The sequence below is a fragment of the Mchenga conophoros genome, linkage group LG12 (genome assembly GCF_057382185.1).
Source record: "Mchenga conophoros isolate Kocher_MC1m ecotype Shallow Benthic linkage group LG12, M_conophoros_male_GT1.1, whole genome shotgun sequence".
NCBI lineage: Eukaryota > Metazoa > Chordata > Actinopteri > Cichliformes > Cichlidae > Mchenga > Mchenga conophoros.
Genome location: NC_140537.1, coordinates 3416430 through 3438570, shown reverse-complemented (window position 1 = coordinate 3438570; position 22141 = coordinate 3416430). Strand labels below are relative to the sequence as shown.

The following is a 22141-nucleotide window of genomic DNA, read 5'->3' as shown; positions in this document are numbered from 1 at the left end:
CCGAGGGTTTTCATGGTTAATGCCGTCCTCCAAGCACGCAGACAGTGTTTTTGAACAATGTGGCTTTGCTGCTGTTTTGACTTGCTGTGTGGTCAGCGGCCATGTTTTTTGCAGAAATAGCTGATGTTACTTTTATTAGGTGTTCTAAATTCAAGGGCAAAATAATCCTTCTGTGTTTAATATACTACAGATGGCTTTCTTCTTCATGCGTTTGCCCAAGCACCATTTTAATATAGACAACCAGGTCTCTCCGCTGCTCAGTGTCATTTGCATTAGCCACGTCTGTAAACGATTGGTCATCACTTTGATACTGTCGTCGATATTAAATGAGAGACATATTCTATTCGTGAGATATGTACGTTTCTTGAAAAATAACACAAAATGAAATATCATTTCTGAGGGCTAGAGAGAGGGTGCTGGAGCCTTTGTGTTCGTAACGCTGCATAGCCATCTTCTGACTTCCTCCGTCTCTGCTGTCTTTGACAGCATTTCCTTTAAGGGATTTCAGGTGGCACAACAGTGCCACCTAATGTTTCCTCGTCAGGAAAAAAATCAGACTAGGACCACTTGGTACAGAGGGAGTTCTCTGCACTGGCTGATTGAAGACTGTTGATTGACTGTGTAATGCTGTGTGGGAGATGAACTTTACTTCTAAGCACTTATGACCACATTTGTGGCTGGATAAGCCTTTTACTGAAAAAACAAAAGTATATATCTGTGTTTGCTTCCCAGCTAATGAGACAAATCCACTAAAGGTCTGCTGTCCTTTTTTTTTAACAGGTGTCTGATGTAGGATCGGAGAAGCTCTTTTCCCCTACCACACCCAAAGGTAAGCCCACTCTGCTTTTTCTCTTTCACCGCAGTCTTTCCTCCTCATTTATTCACATCAGCTACTGGGTCCATTCAGATTTAAATGTCAGCAGACATAAACAAGGTCTGGTGACTACATATGCATACATTTTTGCCAGGGCGCAGAGTGGCGTTTCTTGGACGACCTAGCCAAAGGCTTAGCCTTCCTACATATTGGTTCATTAGAGGGGATTTAGAGCCTCTCTGCCACATGCTCCCACAAATGGGAACTTCCCCTCAGGCAATACAAGCTCTCTGACAGCAGGCCTGGACCATAATGGATGCCAAAGGAAAAAGGCAGAAAGAGCTTTGTCAGCCCCCCAGACAGCACAAATTCAGTGTGCGTGCATCCATATGCACATGTATGGATTACAAGTCCTTTGCTTTTGCACAGGATGAGCATGATTTGATGCAGTTTTTGCATTTGTGTGGCTTCATGCACCTAGTGACATACTGTGTATATTAGGCAGGTGATACAGAAACTATGCAAGCACAGAAGCACCTCTATATTTAACACATGTAATGGTGCAGTGCGTGTGGTAAATACATGTTATTTTAAGTGCTTGCTCCCCAACACACCTGAAATAACAGAAAGATGAACCAATCAGATGCATGAGTGCTTTCAGCCCCATTTAGTAACATGTAACTAAATGATGAGGCTGCAGATACTGTAACATGTGATAGTGTTGGAGAAAAAGTTGCAACTAGCGTACCTAGCAAAGGCTTCGAGGTTGTTGTACAGCACTTAACGTCCACCATATTTACCAAACAGATCTTCACAGGCTCCTGAAGAAATGTTCAGTCTACTTCAGCACAACAAAAAGGAACGAGACATCATATTGCGATGTTGTTACTGTTACAAGTTCATTGTAAAGTCTATCAAGTTGGCAATCCAATAAATTGGCCCAAAAAAAGAAACAAAAAACAGAAAAAACAGTAGTGCAGTGTAGGTTTGGCTAAGATCCAGCCCAGTCAAATCACCCAATCCTGGTCGACAGGTCAGCGCAAAGAGAAACACACAGGGGCAGGCAGTAGAGGAGCAGCATGATCAGCCAACTCTACATCACATCCACCAATGTTGTCCTGCTAACAGTGAGAAGCCAGATCTGCCTTGCAACAGGAAGTTACAGTAGCGCGTCAGTGTCAGTGTTCAGAATTTGGTGCCTGAAATTCTCTGCTGTTGCCAACTTTTTTGCACCGGCACCAGTTTTTTTTTTTTTTCTTGGACGAGGGGCACAGTGGAAATGTGTAGGAGCAGTTGTAAATTAGGCACCAACACCGTCCTGGTAGAGAAGAGGTGCTACTGACAGATAGCAGCATGCAGACCGTGTTCCCTCAGGGCAAGAACCAGGAAGGGGTCCCATTAACACAGACTGAGAGGGAGGGAGGTGGAGCTTTAAAACAGTGCAAAATATAAGGTGGGTTTTGGAGGGGGGCATGTCTGCAGACTCAACAATAAGATTTGTGTATTATAATGTGACGGTTAGGGATGCATACATGTATTTGTTGATACTGTTATATTGTTGAAAATGTATTAAAAGATCTTTTGCTGTAAGGACGTAATGTAACAAAAGTGATCTGTTGCTCCGAAGTGTTGCTTTCTTTAGCACAGTAGCTTTGACTGCTGAGTGGAAAAGCATGGCTGACAGCAGGGAGAGAAACCAGGCTTGCAGACTGTGTGATGTAGATGACCTGTGACCAGCACTGGCCTTAAGAAACCAGCATTCACAATGACAATGACTTCCAGACTTGCATGGTTTAGAAAACAACTAGACCACATCAAACAACAACTATTCCCCACCAGGCTGTTGAAATACTGCTGTTGTCAGCTGTCAGGGTGTTGACTTACTTTTATGTTTATGCAGAACATGGCTGCATATAAGCAGACTCTACCCTATAGAACTGCGCAGGCATGTGCGTACTTGATATTTTCCATTTTAGCCAGTGTAGAAAGACCTCTGTGGATCTGGCTAATGTTCACACAGAGCTGAGGATTAGGTCCACGGAATTACATCCCGACAATCCAATCAGAGGCTCCTGATTATCACACAGATCAACCAGATTCTGTTTGGGCGATGCAAACGAAGGACACCAGATTAGAATTAGAGGTTAGAAAGGGAGAGACGACAGAGAAATTCAGCAGTTTGATGAAGTGATTTGGTGACAGTGAGGAAGAAGTTATCACGCTAAAATTGCAGAGCTGCCAGCCAGCCTCATCGCCCATTCCACAGTTGTTGTCCAGCTGTAATGGATTCTAGGACAGTGTTTGTTTCAGACCTAGGCTGGTTTTTCCTCTGTGTACGTATAATGTGTGTGCAATACAAAGCAGCCCACAGGCTGTTTTCCTCTGGTTTAGAATGGAGAGTATGTGTCCCATTACCGATCCTATAGGACTGATCACCAGGCCTGTCGAGCTGTTGGCTGGAAGACTCTCAGACAGATTTCTGTGTGCACGCAACCCCACTCAGGCACACACACACCGAAACATTATGGCACACATAAATATGTAATGCTGTGATGATGTTTGGCTTCCACAAATTGCTAGATAATGAGTGTTTCTCTTACTTTCACCTCTTCCTCGCTCTTCAGTGTCGTGCTCCTTTCTGAACTTTATTTTGCGATTACGTGTACAAACAGTCGAGGTTAACTCCAAATTGTACACAGGCCCACAGTCTGTCATGTTAATGAAACGGTTCAGGGTTAATAGAGGAGAAGAAAGACCAACATTGTAATCACTGATGGCAGAGCGCTGTAATTATGCACACAGGACAGGGTTTTGTGCAAAACCCAGACACCCTCGCCGTCTTTCCCTCATATTTACTTTTCATCATCTCTGCATTTCTAGCATGTTGACAGCCTGTTATAGATGTAAGCTGACACTACTGGTAATAGCACAAGTGAATAGTATCTGTAATAACAGAGCACACACTGCAATTCTCTTTGGGTGTTGTTACCCAAGAGCTAGCAAGAAGTTGCACTGAATGTCTGCCTGTGTTGCTGGTTATGATGTAGGAAGGTGCAGCAGAGGTCAAGCATTATCTAACACGTATTGGTTTTTGTTTATTTGCTGTCTTAAACCTCCTGCAAATTATTGATTTCCTGGAGGATGGCATGTTTAAGTAAAAGAACTCGTTCTCCACTCAGGGCTGCTCTTATTGAATCGCAGGTCATAGTTTACCGTTGTCGCTTGCTTGAAGGCAAATGAGAATCTAAATGTAGCTGCTGAGCATTCGCAGGGCACCTCCACAGAGCACAGATAAACACCTCACTGGTAGGCCTTCTCATGACATTTCAGAATGCCGGGCATATGGATGTGCCGGGGAGTTATCACCTAGCTGTCAGCAGCTAGAAATATCTGAGAGGAACACTGAGGAATGTGCACCGACTGTGCTGAATGTAGCATCTGTGGGTTTTAGAGCAGTAAGTATAGTGTATATACCTTCTTTGATTGCTTCCTAGTTTTCACTGATGCCTTATTGTCTTAGCTAGATGCTACCTGCCACAGAGTGATTGTAAACCCACGCTGTGTGCCATCCACCAGAGAAACCTGGGGCATCTTGGGATAGCAGGCGAAAGATTGGTAGAAAACCCATTTCTGAAGTGGATTTGTGCCCTTGTAATCCTGATTAATTTTGACCCGTTGTGCTCATTTTAAACAGAGCATTACAGTAAGCGTGAACACAGCAAGCTCTGGGGCGAAACCAGGAGCTTAGCGGCTTTGGGAGGCTTAGCTGCAGATGGCATTTTAAGCCGGACTTAATAAATTGTTTCCATTAAACTTACCGGCCCACACATACTGGATTAGACCAGTGGAACAAAGGAAGAGGAGAGCGTGTAGGGGAAGAGAAGAAAACACACACACACACAAACTGCCGTGATGCACATCTCGGCTAACATCTCTCTGCGGCAACGTGAGAGGTGAAGATGAGGTTAACGTAATGTTCGGGGAGAAAGACGCTTTTGGACATGCAGCATTAACTCACTTTTGATCTCTTGCTCATCAGGGATGTCGGACCAATTTGGTTAATTGACATAGAAATAAACAAACAAAAAAAGATTCATAAACCATTTAGCTTGGCAGTGGATTTAGGGCTTATCCTCTAACTGTTTATATATAAACACATTACCACTGCTGTAGCTTAAGGATTTAGGATGTACCCCTACCCTTGCCTCCTTTTTTTTTTTTTGCTTTTTTTTTTTCCTTTGGCGCATTTTTACTCATACATCCGTCTGTTTTTGAAGGAAATCAATTCCTTGTGGTGGAGCCCTGCCTCTTCCCTTTTCTATCCGCAGCCCGCCCGCTACCTCCTTCCCCCATCGGCTCATGGCTTGCTCCCTAAGCTCTCATTATGTGCTACACAGTCCAGGTCCCTGTGTCGAATCGCTAATCAACCACCCTGTCTGCAGGCCTGCTCTCTCAATAGGTGCTGAGTGGCCTTTGTTCCACCACTGATGTTTGCTGCATGTCAATAAAAGAGCTATGGTCTCTTCTACCTCCGCCTCCTCCTCTTGCCTCGGCCAGACAGAGCAAAAGGCCCGCTCCTACAGTGAAAACTTACATAAAAATGAAACAGTCTCTCACCTGCTGCATTCTGAATGCCGGAGAAGGGAGGAAGGATGGGTGATTGGAAAGGGAGCAGCAAGGTCAGGGGCAGGGGATTGAGGGCGGCTCAGGCATAGTGAAGTAGATGAGAGAGCATGTTTGTGTTCGCCTGAGCAGCTCTCCTCTGGCCAGGTCAGTGTAATGTATCACTAACCTCGGCGGCCAGCCTGACTGTTTGCAGGCTCTCACCCATTAAATAATAAATGGAGGTTGACCCTCTGACCAGCTAATCAGCTTTTCGCCCCCGTTGAATCAGGATATAGTGGAGTTAGATAGAGAGTGTGGCTGACTGGCTAACAGGCAGGCTAGATGACTGCAGGGCAGACGTGACGCTGGGAAGCATAAGGGCTGCAAAGGCTCCATCCAGATCAGCAAGCTCTGGAATTGAAAAGCAGCCATCACCGCTGTGGAATCTAAGCCTGGCGAAGCTCACGTCGAGTACCTAAATTGATTTGTTGACTAATTCCAGACAGGAAATGTTTTCTTTATCCGCAAGACCGATATTCCTGCTGTTGAAATAACAGTTTCTGGTATCGCCCCCATACTTTCATGTTTGAAAACGAGCCGTCCCTTACACCTCTTTCACTTGTTGAGCTTGAAGAGAAGCTTACATGTCTCTGGATTTGTTTTAAATATTAAAAAGCATGAACTCAGAGCAGGATACAGAAAGCAGAGAGATTAGCTGGCACTCTGAGTTCAGGGGAATAAAATCAAAACATGACTTGTTTCCTTATCAGTCTGTGGGCTATTTCTGTAAACAGCCATAGGGCAGCTTATGAGTGATTTGTTTTCAGAGAAAAGGGCGATATTAATGTTCCCTTTATTGATAGTGTTAATGCTGTTTGTGCAGCTATCCTTGTCGGAAAGATGAAAATAAATAGGGGGAGCTCAGCGGAGATAAGACACGTGTTTAATTATTAATTGAGCCATTACTGACAGAGATTGCCTTTTTTGATTTAAAGCAGGAAGGTCTGCTTCAGGGACAGAAAAAGCAATTACAGAATTCCCAGTTTGCACCGCTGCTGCCCATCGTTCAGCGGACACTGCAAGAGGGAAGTGGAAGGAGACAAAACGCTCCAACACACGCATACATCCTGTCACACTGCGCTGTTCCATAAATTATTTTAATTCTTCTTCAATATTTATGGCTTTTTAAATTATGATTACACAGTCATGTACTATTCATGTAGAGTCGCAGACAGTCAAAGGGACCAGTCCACATTACCCACAAGCCCTCTGTGGTCTGGCACCTTAAAAAGCTGACTGGATGGAATTTGGTTTGGTTTCGCATCATTCAGCCAGTGAAATCAGACTGTATCGCCTTTTACGAGCTGCCTGTTTTCAAAGACTGTCTTGATTTTGTATGCGTGGCAATTAGCTGCCTTGTAAAGTCATTTCTGGTATGTCATTAAACCCCCTGTGCACTCTGCGGCCTCTGTTATGTCCATTAGAAAAGCGTCTGCTCTGTGCAAATCGCCCAGCGGGCATGAATATTAACTCTGCCTTCCTTTAGAGCATTTGATAACTGCTGGTTAAGTTTCATTCTTGAAACAGAAACTCTCTCTTGTGTGTGTCAGCCGTGACACGTCAGGATGCTTGACACCTGTCAGTCAGTCCTATCGCTCCCTGTCATCTGTGTCAGTCAACCCATGGGTGGTGATCGGCTATTGTGAGAGAAAATGGAAGTCACGTTGAACGCTGTATGACTAGGCTCCATTGTGTGCCTCTGCGTTCATTGACCGAGTATGGATTCAGCTTTAGCTGTGGAGTGGGAGCAATTACAAAATCACTAAAGGCCACGAGGGAATTTTAGGATACGTTGTCTGCGTTTTGGCTTGAACGCGGACAGACGCTGTTTCTCATCTTACATGTTAAGTCAGAGTGAAAATAGTGCAAATTTCAGTGTACTTAACATTACAGCCTCGAAATCCCCCAAATACCTTTGGGGTTCAGTACAAAGAACAGCTTTTCAGTGTTGTCTCTTCAGATCAGATAAACTATTGTACCTCAGCTACACACACATAGCATTGTGTATACTTGCTAAAACAAAAAAATTGCCATTGTTTTGACAAAACTGGTTGATTTATTATATAAATGTTAACATTCAGACCCTGCAGAGAATTTAATTTAAGCAGCAGCAAACTAGCATGCTGAAGCTAACCGCAGTAGTCATACTTTGGTCTGATGCGTCCCCCGATGGCCAACTAGCACGGCTCAGGTCGAGTCTTGTCTCAAAAGAGAAAAAACATAATAAATGGATGTAGGCTCAGTGGTTTTTGTGGCTGTTGTTTTTTTTTCCAGAGGAAGAGAAGAATATAAAGAGGATAAGTCCATACAGCAGCAGCAGCTCTCATCACATCTTCTATCTAATCTTAATCCTCCTCCTCCACCAAAACAACAGCCAGCTGCATCGTGGAAGGCGTTTTCATTGTTTACTTATGAGAATACATGACCAGCGTCTTATCACAGCTGTCAGGCCTGAAATGTAAAGCGTGTCGCCTGTGATCACTTGCAGGTTTTCTTGTTTTTAATCCTTCAACTCCAGTCATTCTGCTAGCGAGAGTGGGTCCTCCCCTCCCCACATCCCCACACCCCACCCTTTATTTGTTTGAAGATCCCAGTTCTTCGCTATGTGCATTTTAAGCTCATCTGTGCTGAGAGGTTCAGAGCCAATGTTGTTTGCAGATGAGGCTGTAACACTCACTGACAAAGCCAGATGGTAGGCGATTGTGGCCAAACATGACACTTGGATAATGTACAATCGCTGGCAGGGGGACATTCAGCAGCCTAGATGGATATTACGAACATGCTTGTAATGCATTGGGATCAGTTCACACAGCTTTATAAAGATGGAAAAACCATCAACAGGAACAAAACGGATGTAAAATGCTCCAGATTCCATGAGAGACGAAGGACGTCCAAGTATCAGAAGAATGTGCCAGAGAATTTAGGGGTGAAAAGAGGTGAACCCAGTAAACACGATCCCAAATCCAACAGAAGTATCGTCCTGCTGTATAACGTATTTCCCGAGTATAACCAGATGGGTGGTCCGCCTCCAGTGTTTGTTCGGTATTCATAGCCCCTTACCTTTTCACTGGTAGCATATTAGTACCCATGTTTCTGTCAGTGGCTTATCAGAGCCACTGTGTCTACAAGTAAAACCACAGGCTCGGGCTAGCTTGAGTGAGGGTTGGGTCTGGAGAGGTGAGCCTAGCTATTAGCCTAGAACTCAACACATGGTGAAAGATGTAACCCGATACGCACTCCTGAGAACAGGCTTGTGTTTGCTTGTGCATTTCACCAGGAAAGAGCAGCATTAATCGTCCCAGTGTTTGTTAACAGACAGGGAGTAATTCACTGAGACAGAGCGCCCTGCGTTTTGGACAGTTCAGAGGAGGTTAAAAAAAAGGAACATGAACAGTGTGGTCTCCTCCAATATTCAAGCGGTCATCTGTTTGGCTGTTGTTTTTGGCTACCGGTGAATTCCCTGCACTGGGCCCTGGTGGTGGGGCCCCTAATGACCTCTGACTGACTCTAATACCCCATTCAGCTGAGCATGGGCTCCAGCCTTTCTGGCTGTTGGGTTAGTACTGCTGTGTTGAAGGTTGAGCAGCAGGACTGGGATTTCACTGTTGTTTGCTTTGGGAAAGAGCAAGAGAGATTGTTCCAATGTCACACAACCCACGGAGAGATGTGTACAGAGGACTACCAGCAGTATCGACTGGGGTTAGGCTGATATATGTAGTGTTGCTGACATTTTCCTTTTGTTAAGATCAGATTTCCCACCTTTGTATAATGCTGTTTCTCTGATTTAACATGTACTGTATAGCAGATTATTTCCTAGATTATCATCAACAAGAATTGGGTGATTAAATCGTGTATCAGAGCTATTTTAAAAATAATGAATAAAATAATTTTTTCTTTCCTTTTTGGTTCATATTTATGTAAATTTTCAGGGGTAAATATTCACCTTAAACATGGCCAAAGTTTTAAATTGCCTGGTTTCAAGAAGTGGAGCTATCCTAATTTGTTCATATCAGGTACAAAGCCCCGCCCATAAAGATGGCTTCAAAGGTCACCAAAACTCATTGTTCCAGACTTTGTATTAACTGAGGGACTAAACTGTGAGATCACTGTGAACTTTAAACCAAGCAAAGACTAAAACAAACAAACATATGGAGTCAAAAATATTGTAAATGTCCCGTTTACACTATATTTTAACAGTTATAAGAGTGACCATGTCAAAATATTGAAATACTTGACAAATTTGTGAATATCTTGGCATTATTAGTACAGAAATGTAATCTTAAAAACAACTGGTAGCGCAACCTATTACAAGCGATCTGCAGAGTCAGCCCAGTGTTATCAGCACTGATATTTACTTTCCAAAGAGCACATCTGTTAAAGCCTAACTGTGACCAATTGCATCAACATCACGCCTGCCTGTGTTTTTGGAAAAGATCAATATATGGTTATCTCTATCACTAATGATACAGTTATTGACTCATCAACTGTGCAGACAAGTGCCTCGGGCTCCTTATCAGCTGTGGCACACTGTATTAGTGTGTCGGGCTGGTGTAGCGCCGGCCTAATCCTGGTAGCAGGTGCCACTACAGCCGAGGTAGAGTGGTCATGTTTTTCAGGGACGATGAGCCATCTGGGTCTTGATACTTTATGGTGCTTAAAACACACTCTCAAGTGTGACACTCCCAGCACTTACCTTTTAGCTGCACACAATAATCTAAGCGCTGGCTGCTAAAGGGAGCGAGGAGGCTTTCAGGAGAATTTACAGGGTTTGATGTGGTGTGGCGCCTCCACTTCGACATGGATTCATGAAACAGTCAGACACACTTGGCGGTTTGATTTTGATTCCTCCAACTCCGTCAGTGTTGCTTTTGTCATATTCTGTCTGAAATATGTCGAGCAGAAAGAAAGCCTGTTTGGTTTGGTTTTTTGCCTTTTTGTGCCAGCAAACCTTGCTCAACACTTTTCTGGGGCCCTGTGTTGTTTTCTTTTCTCTGTTCTTTTTCTTTTTTCCTTCCCCTGGTGTCGTCTGTTTCATCTTGCGAGTGATTTGGCTCATTTCAGAGTCCAATTTCGCTCCCGTTTTACCGTGCACCACCCCTCTCCTCACAGACATACTCACATTCACACATTTCCCCAATCTGACACGCTGCCTTCACACTCCAAACAAATCAATTCTTCACTGTGTGTGTGTGTGTGTGTGTGTGTGTGTGTGTGTGTGTGTGTGTGTGTGTGTGCGCGTGTGTGTTTGTTGGCACCCACTTGCATGCGTGGCATGGGTTTAGGTGCAGACGATGCTGGGTTTAGGTTAGCAGCAGCCTCAAAGGTCAGTATCCAGGCCTTGTCTCCATTCGTTTACTTGACACGATTCTGTACCCTCTGCTCCCTCTTCCCTCCCCTCTGCCTTATTAACTAACCTCTCTTTTCCTCTTTCTCCCCCCGGTCTGGGTCACTTTATCCCTCTTCCTTGGCCTCTAATCAAGAATGATGAATGAGGTGCAAGGAAGGACAGCGAATGTTTGTGAACCTAATACACCCTCCAATTGTCACTCTTGTTGTGGCGGCAGTGGGGAGAAGGAGGGTAGTGCTTTTGAGAAGGCTTTTGTGTGTTTGTCTAACTAAGCTGTGAATGAGAGCTATTTCAAACATCTCTACTCCAGTCCTTTAAGTGTGTCATCAAGCCTTGATGTGTAATTTATCGACCCCCCCACCCAAAAAGCAAAAAAAAAGAAAAACGACGCTCGAGACTAGACTTAGGTGGTTTTTTGTTTTGTTTTTTTAAGTATTGGCTTTCAGATATTACAAGCTCTGACTATTATAGGAAGAAAAGGTTTGTAGCTCATCGGAGTACGGCTCTTTTGGCATGTAGTCTTTAACAAGGCAAAATGGCAGCACTAGTGCCGTCCTCAGCAGCTGCTGCGTCTCCATCTGTAAGCCTAAATACCCAGCAGCACTACAGGAGCCGTGCAGCAGTGGGATCCTCCTATAGAAGTGGCACCGACATGACACCAGTGACTCTATAGTGGACAGTGTGTCCCCGCCGGGGGGGCTGCTGCTGAAGCTCACTATCTTTAGACAGATACTCCGCTGGGATCTTAGGACCAGATTTCATTTACGCTGAAGATTATTGTAGTGATACTGACTTATCAACTGGCATAAGAGTGTAGAAGTTGGTTTTAGTTATCAAACAATATTTTTGATAAACTAGCATTTTCAGTCATTATAGCATCAAAATGCCAAACAGCTGCGTGTAGCTAGTTTGAAGTTTATGGCACTAACAGTGTATGACTTCACCAGTGCATTTGGAAAATGTCAATTTTCTGCACTGAAAAAAGTACATGACACATTATTTACTTTGAAATGTTAAACTTGGAGCAGTAGTTATGTTGCAACTGGTTGCATATGACCGTAAATGCAACAGTGTTTTGGTTTTAAATTCCTGTGGCATGCTGTACGAGTACAGCTAGAGCATCGATAGTGTCTTGAATGTTTAGAGAAGCAGTATCAACGTGTAAGCATGAAAAGACAAAGAAAAGTGCTGTCTGATGGATGGTCTTGCTATCTGGCTGTCACTGATGAATGGATATTTGTTTTTAGCCATTCCCACTAATGTGATACCAAGACTTTAGAACATTAGTTGTCTCCACATTTTTGGTTGTCAAAGGGTATTATTAATCTTCTTTTTTTTTTCAAAAAAGATGCTTTATTTGCATGAAGCAGGTGAGTAGCTCAGGCACTATCTCAAGTTAAAGCACAGCTTGCAATACTCATCCACTTTATCTCAAAAAAATGCACTGGAAACGTGATCTGTCTGCAAGGATGTTTGCCCCACCCCTTTCTCTGCACTAAACTGCAACGGCTGCATATGTCACAACAGTGAATGAGGTATGGTGAATGGTTAGGAGCTGTCAGCTTCCAGTTGTTGCTTTGCTTTCAGGGTGAGGAGTGAAAAGGGAGATGGAGGAGGAGGTAAAGAAAAACATGCTGGCTCTTTCAGCCTACTGTCATGCCACTTAAGATTTGTTGAAGGATTTTCACCCAACCGTTTCCATCCCATTGAGAAGTAATCAGTACGGCACTGAAAGATAATATTATATCCACTTAGATGCATGTGGGCTTCATGCACGTTCATACATGAAATGAAGCTGGGAAACAGTGGGTCTGTTTACACTGCTGCACACTCACTCCCTCCATTTCTGCTTGGACTTGAAGCTTCCTGGCAAAAAGCTCCTTGTCTTTGTGTCTCCTACATTCCTTCTCGTCCTCTCTTTCATTCCTACCTCCTTCCCCTCCATTCTCTGCGGATTATGAGCCAGCTGGTAGGCTAATAGAGGATGCTTTCCTGCGGGGCACCAAAGTGATACTGTTCAGGCAGTATGGAAGCTTAAGTAAAGCTGACACGCTGCTCAAGAACTACAGCCCACACTGAGCTCCACAGAAGCCTGTAGAGAGATTCTGAAAAGGTCTTTAAGGTATGGGAGACACAGGGAGGCTGCCGCTGTCCTCCCACCGCTGAGCTGTGATGTGGGAAGCAGGAGTTAAGTCCTTTATTAGTAGTGGCAGCCGTTGTCTCCAGTCACCTCGATAATTGCGGCACCACGTCCACTGCTATAATCAATTGAGACAGCTGCCGCTGCGGCGTTCAAGTCCATCAGGCAGGCGTGTCATGCTAATTAATGAAATGATAAGGCTAGTGCTTTCAGCGTCGCGCAAATAACTCCTGAAGGCCCCCCTTCTCTTTTCAAGACAAAATCTAGCCTCAAAGTTCAAGTTACCCCTCCCGTTCTCCCCGTGTTGGCTGCCTGTCCACTGCGGCCCAAAGGGGAAAAGGGGTCACAGAGGTTGGGGATGGGTCAGTGACAGTGAAAGGGGTCAGATTTTAGGCTGGCAGGGTGGGCCGTGTCAGAGGAGCCATTAGACTTGAGTTTTTCTGTTGAAAGTTCCAAGATGTCTACCCTTTTATTTCGGAGAGCCCAGTGGCACTGACCTTAGATGACCCAGCAGTGTTCATAAGGAGCTGAGACTGATGGCTTTCCCAAAGCACATGAGCTCTGCTAGACACATCTTGGGGGAGGGAGGATCCTGACAGAAAAGGAAGTGCGAGCGTGGAGACGCCTTGCTTTGCAGCAACACATTATAGCCAGGGGTTAATGACAGTTTAACATTGCTTTTGGAGCTCCGCTGGACCGTGCAAGATATAAAAGGGTTTAGACAGTCAACATCTCAACCTCTGTTGTTTCCACACTCACTCTTTTCCCTCCAATTTAAAGATGTACTCGTTTGCCTCGCATCCACAACGATGGCATATGTGCCATAAGGGATGACTGGCATATGTGTCCTGCACCATATGGCTCGAGATTGAATTGGGATGTGATATGCGCAGGAAAAACTGATTCATCTCTCAGTTTGAGCTGCCAGCTCTGTGAAATGAACATTAGGTTGTCGATTTATGCCTGTGCTTTGACTGTAAACGTGTTACAGCTTAACACCCATCCCCATTCTGGTGCCATTCACTCCTTGGTGAGCCGCGGCAAAGAGACAGAGAGAAATAATTGAAACGTGTCAGCTGTCCCCACTCTTTAGCTATCTTGGCCAGCTTTCTCCTCTTACACCCACCCTCCACCCCCCCCATTTACATGTCCCAGAGATTTGCAAAAATGTCGCCTTGGCTCCCCTCGTTACCAGTTTGGAGATGCTCGAGGCAGATTAAATAGTGTGAGGCAAAGCAAGCCGTTGCAAATTTCTCCTATGATTTTATTATTAGCACAATGATTCAACACTGCTCAGCCCTTCTGTTCCTCTCGTACAAAATCATTTTGTTGAAATCACCCCGCCTGTTTCCTATGACTGAATACCTCACGGCAACGAAGTGTTGATTGGCAAGACTGCGGTTTCCTGCCTTCTGCCAGTATCTGTTATAGCCATCTTCCACAGTCACTCACTCATGAGCTAAGCCTTGGCTCTGTGCAGATTGCTTGTCTAGAGAGGTACAAAAACCAAATCATTGTGAGCTCAACCGTCAAGAGCAGCAGAATATCCTGTCAGCCAAAGCCAGCGGGAGACGCATCAAGGCAGTATGCATCCTCACATACTGTCTGCAACCTCCAACGTCTTTCGGCGGATATGCTGCTTTATTTAAATATCTGTCTGTTCATGTCCTTATTTTATCACTGCCCTGACTGTTTATGCTTTGGCAAAGCCATGAAGGGAGTGAACCGCAGTGTTTGCCTAGTAAATGAGAACACCCAGTGGCCCTAAGCCCCCGACATCCCCTTATCATTGGGATACTTTGCATATTCTCGTATCTAATCTGAAAGGGCTTTTTGCATACAGGTTCTGTTTCCCTGGCTGTTGTATATACTGGTATCAGTGTCAGCCGTGAGCAGGTAATTTATGTAACACACTCATTTGCATGCACAGCATTAGCTTGCTGAGGGTTTTAGTTGGAAACCAAATGAGAATTTTCTCTAGAGCCCTTGTTTCATTCATGAGGTTGCAGGGGCCATTTGCAGGTAGCCAGGTGTGTATTTAAAATAAAGTAGTTAAACAAGCTTCAAAGTAAATGATTTCTAAAGATGAGGAAATGTGTGCAAGGCTTTTCTTCTGGGTTTCTAGTGCCAAGACACCTTAAAGGAATCTCTTGCTCACGGGGAGTATGCCATGCACCAGCAAGCCACAGTCCAGCTAAGGGCCAAGCAATTCCAGACTGGTCCAAGCCATTCCAATCTGGGCCATCTGGCTGCGTAAAGGCCACAGAGGACCAGATCAGTGACAGCTCTCCAGATGTTCCATAGGGACACACAGGGTCACAAGTTAAGGGTATCGAAGGCAGGAACAGCTGTGTAGCGACACCATGTTCACCTCAGATTCCCCTCTGGACACATCAGTTATTACCAACAAATCCCAGTGGCTTGTTGTCCGTCTGCTACCTTAGTCCCTGCATCCCTACGCTCCACCCCTTCCACTCCCCAACCCACGGTATAGCACACTGAGGCACGTGCACACAGGGCGAGGCCCAATTCCCTCGAGTAAGCAACTCCACGAGAACAACTATAAAAAGATCAATACTGGGATGAGATGTCATCTGGTGAGCAGACTTGCCAACACCCCCCTAGGGAATGTCCCTGCGCCCCCCCACCCCCCAGTGCACTAACCCAGCTAAGGGGAGAGGGGTGCCACCCCCACCACTGGGCTGCCCTCCAACCTGTCTGACTCACCCAGACCATCTGCTCAGGTTTGCAGGGCAGAGCTTCAGGACAGCACTTTTTTTGCGCACTCGTATGGCATTTGTTTCACATGATCGCCTGTGGCTGGCCTACTGTTTTCCTCAGTATGTAATTTCAGGGAGTATATTACATATCCTGCGGAAAAGAGGAACAACTTTGTGTTTTGTTTTTGCAGCTTAATGAAATGCATGACAGTCAGCTGACAGTTGTGCAGTGTTGCTTTGCATTGATGGGACCAAAAAAACATAACAAACAAAAAGTCTTTTTTTTGTGGTGGACGTTTTTGGACTTCAAAGCTTCTGTGCTAGCATTTTAGCCGCTGCCATTTTGTTCTTATGGCAGAGTGCTAAGTTATCAGCTAAGGCTGGAAAGCATGGTTAGCTAGCTACATTTACAAACTGTATGGCTGCACGTATTTTACTCAGCAAAACTAAAGTACTATCTTGTGTGTGCCACACAAGAAGCCATATTAAACTGAATTTTAAATTCAATTAAAAATTCTGCAAATGGCACCAACAGCTTAAACACAGTGATGCAGTCCAGCCTTTGGCTAACTTAAAATAGCAGGAAAAAAAGCCGCTGCAGCTCCCTCTGGTAGCACACCTGCCAGTCAAAGCAGCCACACCCTGACTTTAAACCTTACCAGTATCCAGAAGTGCAAGTTCTAGAAAAATATCACGCAGCATAGGGTTTTATGAAGGAGTATGACGGTGTCAGAGTTATCATGCATACATATTGTATATTTTTCAAAATGGTAGATAAACCTATTAAAAAAAAGGTCAGTTTGCAAACAATAAAAATCTATTGGATAATGCAACTCTTTTTCTTTCTCCAACAAACCGGTCTGGTTTTCCTCACTTTGTTCTGCCCTTCACTAAAATGAAGTTGCATGTGTTTGCCAACAGTAAAAACTTGTCCATGTTCCATTCATTCGTGTGCACGTGTGGGTGTGTTTTATTGTGCGTGCAATCGTATATGTGTGTGTGTGTGTGTGTGTGTGTGTGTGTGTGTGTGTGTGCGCGCGCTTGTGAGTGTGAGTGAGCTTTCAGAGGGATTTTAATGAGGGATGTGTTGGTCTGTGCCGATCGCTGCCTCCATTAGAGCCCATTAGAATCATCATTAAGATAACCCGGCGCTCGCTGTGGCCCTGGCTTAGAATGCGAAGCCCCCACCCCCCTACCTTCCCTCTATGGTCGTAGTGAGACTTCCTTCAGTATCACTCGCCTTGCATTATGTCTGGGAAAACTGGTTGCCATGGCAACATCACCCAACAGCGACATTTTGACTGTGGATATTTGCTTCTTCTCCTCCGTTTGTCTGTCTGTCTGTGCCCGCCTCTGTGTTTTTGCCATTGAGTATTCCTCTTTCTCTGTCCCCGTAACACCGAGAGTCTGACAGTTTAATCCAAGTCCCAGACCCCAATAAATCCGGAGGTCTATATAGGCCTGGACCCAGGAATTCATTTGAAAATTATGACACCATAGCCAGCCCCAGTTCTCCTATAAATGTAAGGAGTAAATGGAAGGGGAGCTCAACAAATAAAGAAATAAATAAAAGCCCTGCCTTGCCTTTTTATTGGCCTTTTTATGGGTGTTAGGATCCTTGAAAGATTAAGCAGGCTGTTAATAGGGCCTGGATATTCCATTAGTGGGCTGCATGTTGAGTTCTCACTGGTTTGACAGCAGCTCCCAGCTCTTCTCATTTTGACTGAAACCCTGCTGTATCTGAGCACTCGTAGCTTAGAGCCACCAAGAGGGCACCACCAAGCTGTCTGTCTGCCTGTCTATCTCTGTGCATGTGTGCATAGTTAAAATGAATACCAGCAGTAGCAGCTTTGATTAGCTCAGAAGCTACAGCAGTGATTTTGCTGTTGCAGTTGTCACACAAGCGTATCCTCAAGCTCACAATCTTTGCGGGCCATTTTCCTTTGCATTTAACTCTGGGAGAAGCACAAGATCACCAACTGGCTCGTCTTATTCATTAAGATTCATAACTGCTTTGATGCTGCTTTTTCTCCCACTTTTATTTGCCTGCTACAACAGCATATAATTATAGTCATTAAATTGCGACAGTCTAAGTACGAAAAGTCGTTGTTCTGTGGAATGCTGATTATAAAAGCTTCTTGTCTGTTGAAAAGGCCGCTGATGAATGGTAAAAAATGGGTTCAGAGTGCTTTCCTGTGGTTTCCCCTATCCCCTGAAAGAACAAGAAGGAAAGATAGAAAGATGCCAGAGAGGCCAAGATAAGGGGCCACGATCTCTCCTCACAACACAATTGAAACATAATTATTTCATGCCAGATTGTGTGCTCAGCAAAGCCCTGAATGGGGGCCGACATTTAACTTTAATTAGCTGTGATTTATTCATACTGACTGGATCGCGGAAAGAAATTGGATCATCTGATTATAGTCAAGCATGAAAATGACCTGATTAAACACTTAATGGAACCTAGGGAGAGGGAAACAAGAGGAACCTTGGGCAGAAGACACTGGGACAACATTAAAAAGGCAGAGAGGGAGCAGTTTTTTCATGTGTTAGATGTTACTGAGGCAAACGAAGATGAAGTTTAACATGCTTCTCCTTAAATTTTAACTGTTTTTTCCCCATTTCAGGTGTGCCAACGAATGAGAGTCCTGAGTCCAAGACTTGTAGCTCAGCCAAAGTCTCCGGTCTCCAGCGCAGCCAGGAGCAGAGCAACAGTGAGGTGCCTTTTGCACCTCCCGTGTCCAGCCCCACCCCGGCTTCGGCACCTACGGGCTCCCCTGCCCCTGCTGCAGCGGCGGCACCCTCAGAGCCTCCTAGGTTACGGCTTCCCACCCCGCCTCCTCTCAGTGTTAAAAAGGAGCTGCAACTTCCACCGCCCGTCCCTACACCTCCCCTGTTGAGGGCACCGCCCCACCCCCACCCCCACCCTCCTCACCCACACTCGCACCAGGAGCCTCGTGTTCTGCCCCGACAGCACCACGCACGGCCAGTGCACCACCCGTTGCCGTATAGCAGCCTCCACGAAATCAGGTATTTTTACTGGGGCTAAGAATTATGAGTATAAACCTGCTAAAGAAACCACACGGTTCAGCTGTGTTAGTGCCATATTCACCAACCTCAGCGCTGCACACTACCAGAAAGCAAACAGAAATTCAGTACCCAGTACTGTCTTCACTTTCACCGTCTCACCTTTTGTACCTGTTCACAGTGTTGTCTGGCAGACGCTAACACTTTCCTTGTGTTTCCTACCACTCTAGTAAAGACGATATAACCTGCCAGAACTTCCAAATTAATATGATCTAGTCCAATAGACAATTCTATATTCCACACAGTATTGACTGTTTTCATGTGGATATTGATTTTTCCTCCCTCACAATAACCAGCTGTCAGATTTACTGTTTTCATCGGGCAACACTGCAGTGCACACAGCATGATTTCCCATTTCACCTTTTCAGATTGTGCCCTCACCTCTTTTAATTCAATATAAGAAGCATTATTAGAAAATCAATCTTATTTGGTCAAAGTAAGCTGAACTTACAGCGAGATACCTACAAGAAAAAGCATCACAGTATGTGGATATGTATGTACAGTTTGTATTAACATCGTAAATGATGCTAATAGTGATTGCATTTTTTTTGTACCCCATTAAATCTTTAGCCACAGCAGCAGTCCAGTGGGTCTTCCCAAACAGCATTTACCCCCGTCCCCTCACCACCACCTGAGTGGGCTTCCGTCCTCGGCCCCTGCATTGCCTCTCTCCATAGCCAACCTTTCTACCTCGCACTATTCCTCCCTACGGAGCCCAGCCCATCGCCATTCGGCCATGTTTGCAACCCCAGCCACACTGCCGCCGCCACCGACCTTACCGACCAACAGTTTAGTGGTGCCCGGGCACCCCGCCGGCACCCCCTACCCAGGTAAAGCTGCGCACCTTAAATGCTGCACGGTAGCTTTAGCGGAGACGCAAAGTCCAAAGAAAAACAACTTCAGAGGGAGCAAAATGTTTTACATGAACATTTTTGATTCATTATTTATTCTTGAGATTAACAAAAGAACTGCAAACACTGTTGCGGTTCTACAGGACATTTTATCATTAGATAAGTTACACTTAGCTGTACAACTGTGTTCATGCTGCAATTGCAGTTGTTTAAAAATAGGATTTATAGATGCATAAAATACTAACCTGGCAAATATTGTTTAACCTACTACAGTTAGTCGAGGATTTTTATACCATTAATGGCACAAAAATGTTACATTGTTTGAAACAAGTCAAGTGTTTATGCACCATTTGCTGATCTGGTAAGTGCTCATTCTTTACTTTTTCTTTTTAAATAAAAAGGCTATTGAGTTATTCTACAACGCATTTATTCCTAAGTGAAGACATGTGAGGGATTTAGCCCTTTCTTAGAAGTTTAGTTTGTCCAGATCTCAGTATTTTAAATAGAACCAATATACCAGTGGTGCTGATCTATTAACTATTTGCTGGTATATCGATAAATTTATAACAGCTGATAAATTAAAATTCAAGTAAAGACGAGATGATAGAAATACTGTTAACACCATGTTATGAGTGTTAATACTTCATAGTTTGTTAACCAGAGACAGGTATTCCAAAACTGTATTGGCAACACAGTTTTGGAATACCACAACAACCAGCTGATGTGAGCAGAGTCACAGCAATCCACAAATAATGAGTCTTAGTAAGGACTCATAAATAACCACACATGATGAATGCTAGGGATATCTGTTTATGGTTTGTGTACTGGCTATCGGATTTTAAATCATCCGATATCGGTGCCAGTATCAGTGTCAGTTTTAAAAAAGGCTCTAATTATACATCCGTTTTCCATAGTGCCTCAGCAAAGTAAATTGCAATGACAAATTTGCATTAATCTTTAAAGCACTCTATGCAGCACATGGGATATTAATGCTAATAACACAGTGGGCAGTAAGCACTTAGAGCTCATCAATAAACTGAAAAAAGTACAAAGGGTCTTGCATAGAAATAACTGTTGGGCATTACAGAGTGGAAAAGTATATTAAATGGAAATAAATACACTTGGGGTCCCTTCTTAGATGGTCTGCATTTCTAGTAGCACAGATATTAAATGGACACAAGGACTGTAAGAGGGCTTGGATGCATCACGAGTAAATGTCATCTAACGATCAGACAGCCACCACGGTCGGAGACAGCACACCGCAAGCAGCCAGTCTGCAACTGGCACAGCCAAAATTGTGTTGCCTAGCATGCAAACACGAGTGATTTGTAACGATTTTTAATATGTTCAAAGATTCTATCGAAACAGGCGATCTCATCAGAAAAGAAAATGTCTCCAGACATGATGGGTGTCTCCAAAATAAGCAGTAAATATGCCAGTTGTGAAATGACTTTCTCATAGAGGGCAAGAGTGTGTGTGTTTTCTGCTGGGATGACTCTTGGTTCTTTCTTGTCTTTAGATACCAGCCTGTTGATATCATTCAACCAACCAATCATGTATTGCCAGCCTCATTCGGGGATTCTGATTGGCACATTGTCACAGGCAACTCTCTTACCACCACCAATGAGTCCCCACGTAGAAAACCCTCACAGCATGAGCTGGAGAAACAGAGAATGCCAGGTGACTATTTTCTTTTTTCTCTTCTACCCTTGTTGTGAAGACTGACTGGGCGCCCGTGCCTTTTTTTTTCTTGTGTCCCCCCTTCCGCCCCCCCCCCTCCTTTTTTCTTTCTTTTTTTTCCTTTTTTTTGCTTTTCTTTTTTTTTTTTTTTTTGGGTTTCCCCTCGCTCTCCTTTCTTGCAGAGCATGACCTCCTGAGGCAGGAGCTGAACAACCGTTTCCTGGTTCAGAGTTCAGAGCGGGGCCGGGGGCCGTCCGCTTCGCCGTTGGCCCCTGTGTCACTCCTGAGGGCCGAGTTTCACCAACACCAGCACATGCACCAGCACCAACACACCCACCAGCACACCTTCACGCCCTTCCCCGCAAGTCTGCCCCCGGCCGCCATCCTCACCCCGCCCACCGCACCCCCCATGGTGCGTACCCAAGCCAGAAATGTGAGGATAAGTAAAATAAGCTCCCGTAACTTCCCACCAACTCACCTGTTACCCCTCCCAATTTCCTCTTCAATCAACTCCTCCCTTTTTTTCTTTACCCCCAAATTTGCCAGTTTTGTCCTGTAGCTGTAAGAACCCCTCCCTTCAGAAAAATCTGACACTTTGAGTTTGAATTTTTAAAAGATTTTTTTTTTGCACTCTTCCTGTGGACGACAAGCTGGAAGCATCACGTTTAATTGGGGCTGCCACCTCCCATTACACAAACACACACACGAGCATGTTTATTACACTGTCAATTTAATTGCTTCAAGTACACATTTCCATTATCAGCAACTATATTTGTATTTATTCAACAGATTGATGAGGCAACATGTAAAATGTTTATTTGTAATTTTAAATTAGCA

General features: G+C 44.5%; 1 protein-coding gene across 9 annotated transcripts in view; it reads left to right on the top strand.

Annotated features, from left to right (window-relative positions):
- fbrsl1 (fibrosin-like 1) overlaps positions 1–22141 on the top strand; it is a 288815-nt gene that overhangs the window by 254109 nt on the left and 12565 nt on the right. For 6 of the 9 annotated variants that reach the window (XM_085293337.1, XM_085293336.1, XM_085293341.1 and 3 more), the window contains 4 exons: positions 781–829; positions 18314–18716; positions 19344–19603; positions 21487–21737. In XM_085293337.1, the coding sequence (XP_085149463.1) occupies positions 781–829; positions 18314–18716; positions 19344–19603; positions 21487–21737 (963 nt within the window). Of the gene's footprint in view, positions 1–780; positions 830–18313; positions 18717–19343; positions 19604–21143; positions 21305–21486; positions 21738–22141 lie in introns of all 9 variants that reach the window. The other 3 variants (XM_085293342.1, XM_085293340.1, XM_085293335.1) reach the window with 2 other exon arrangements.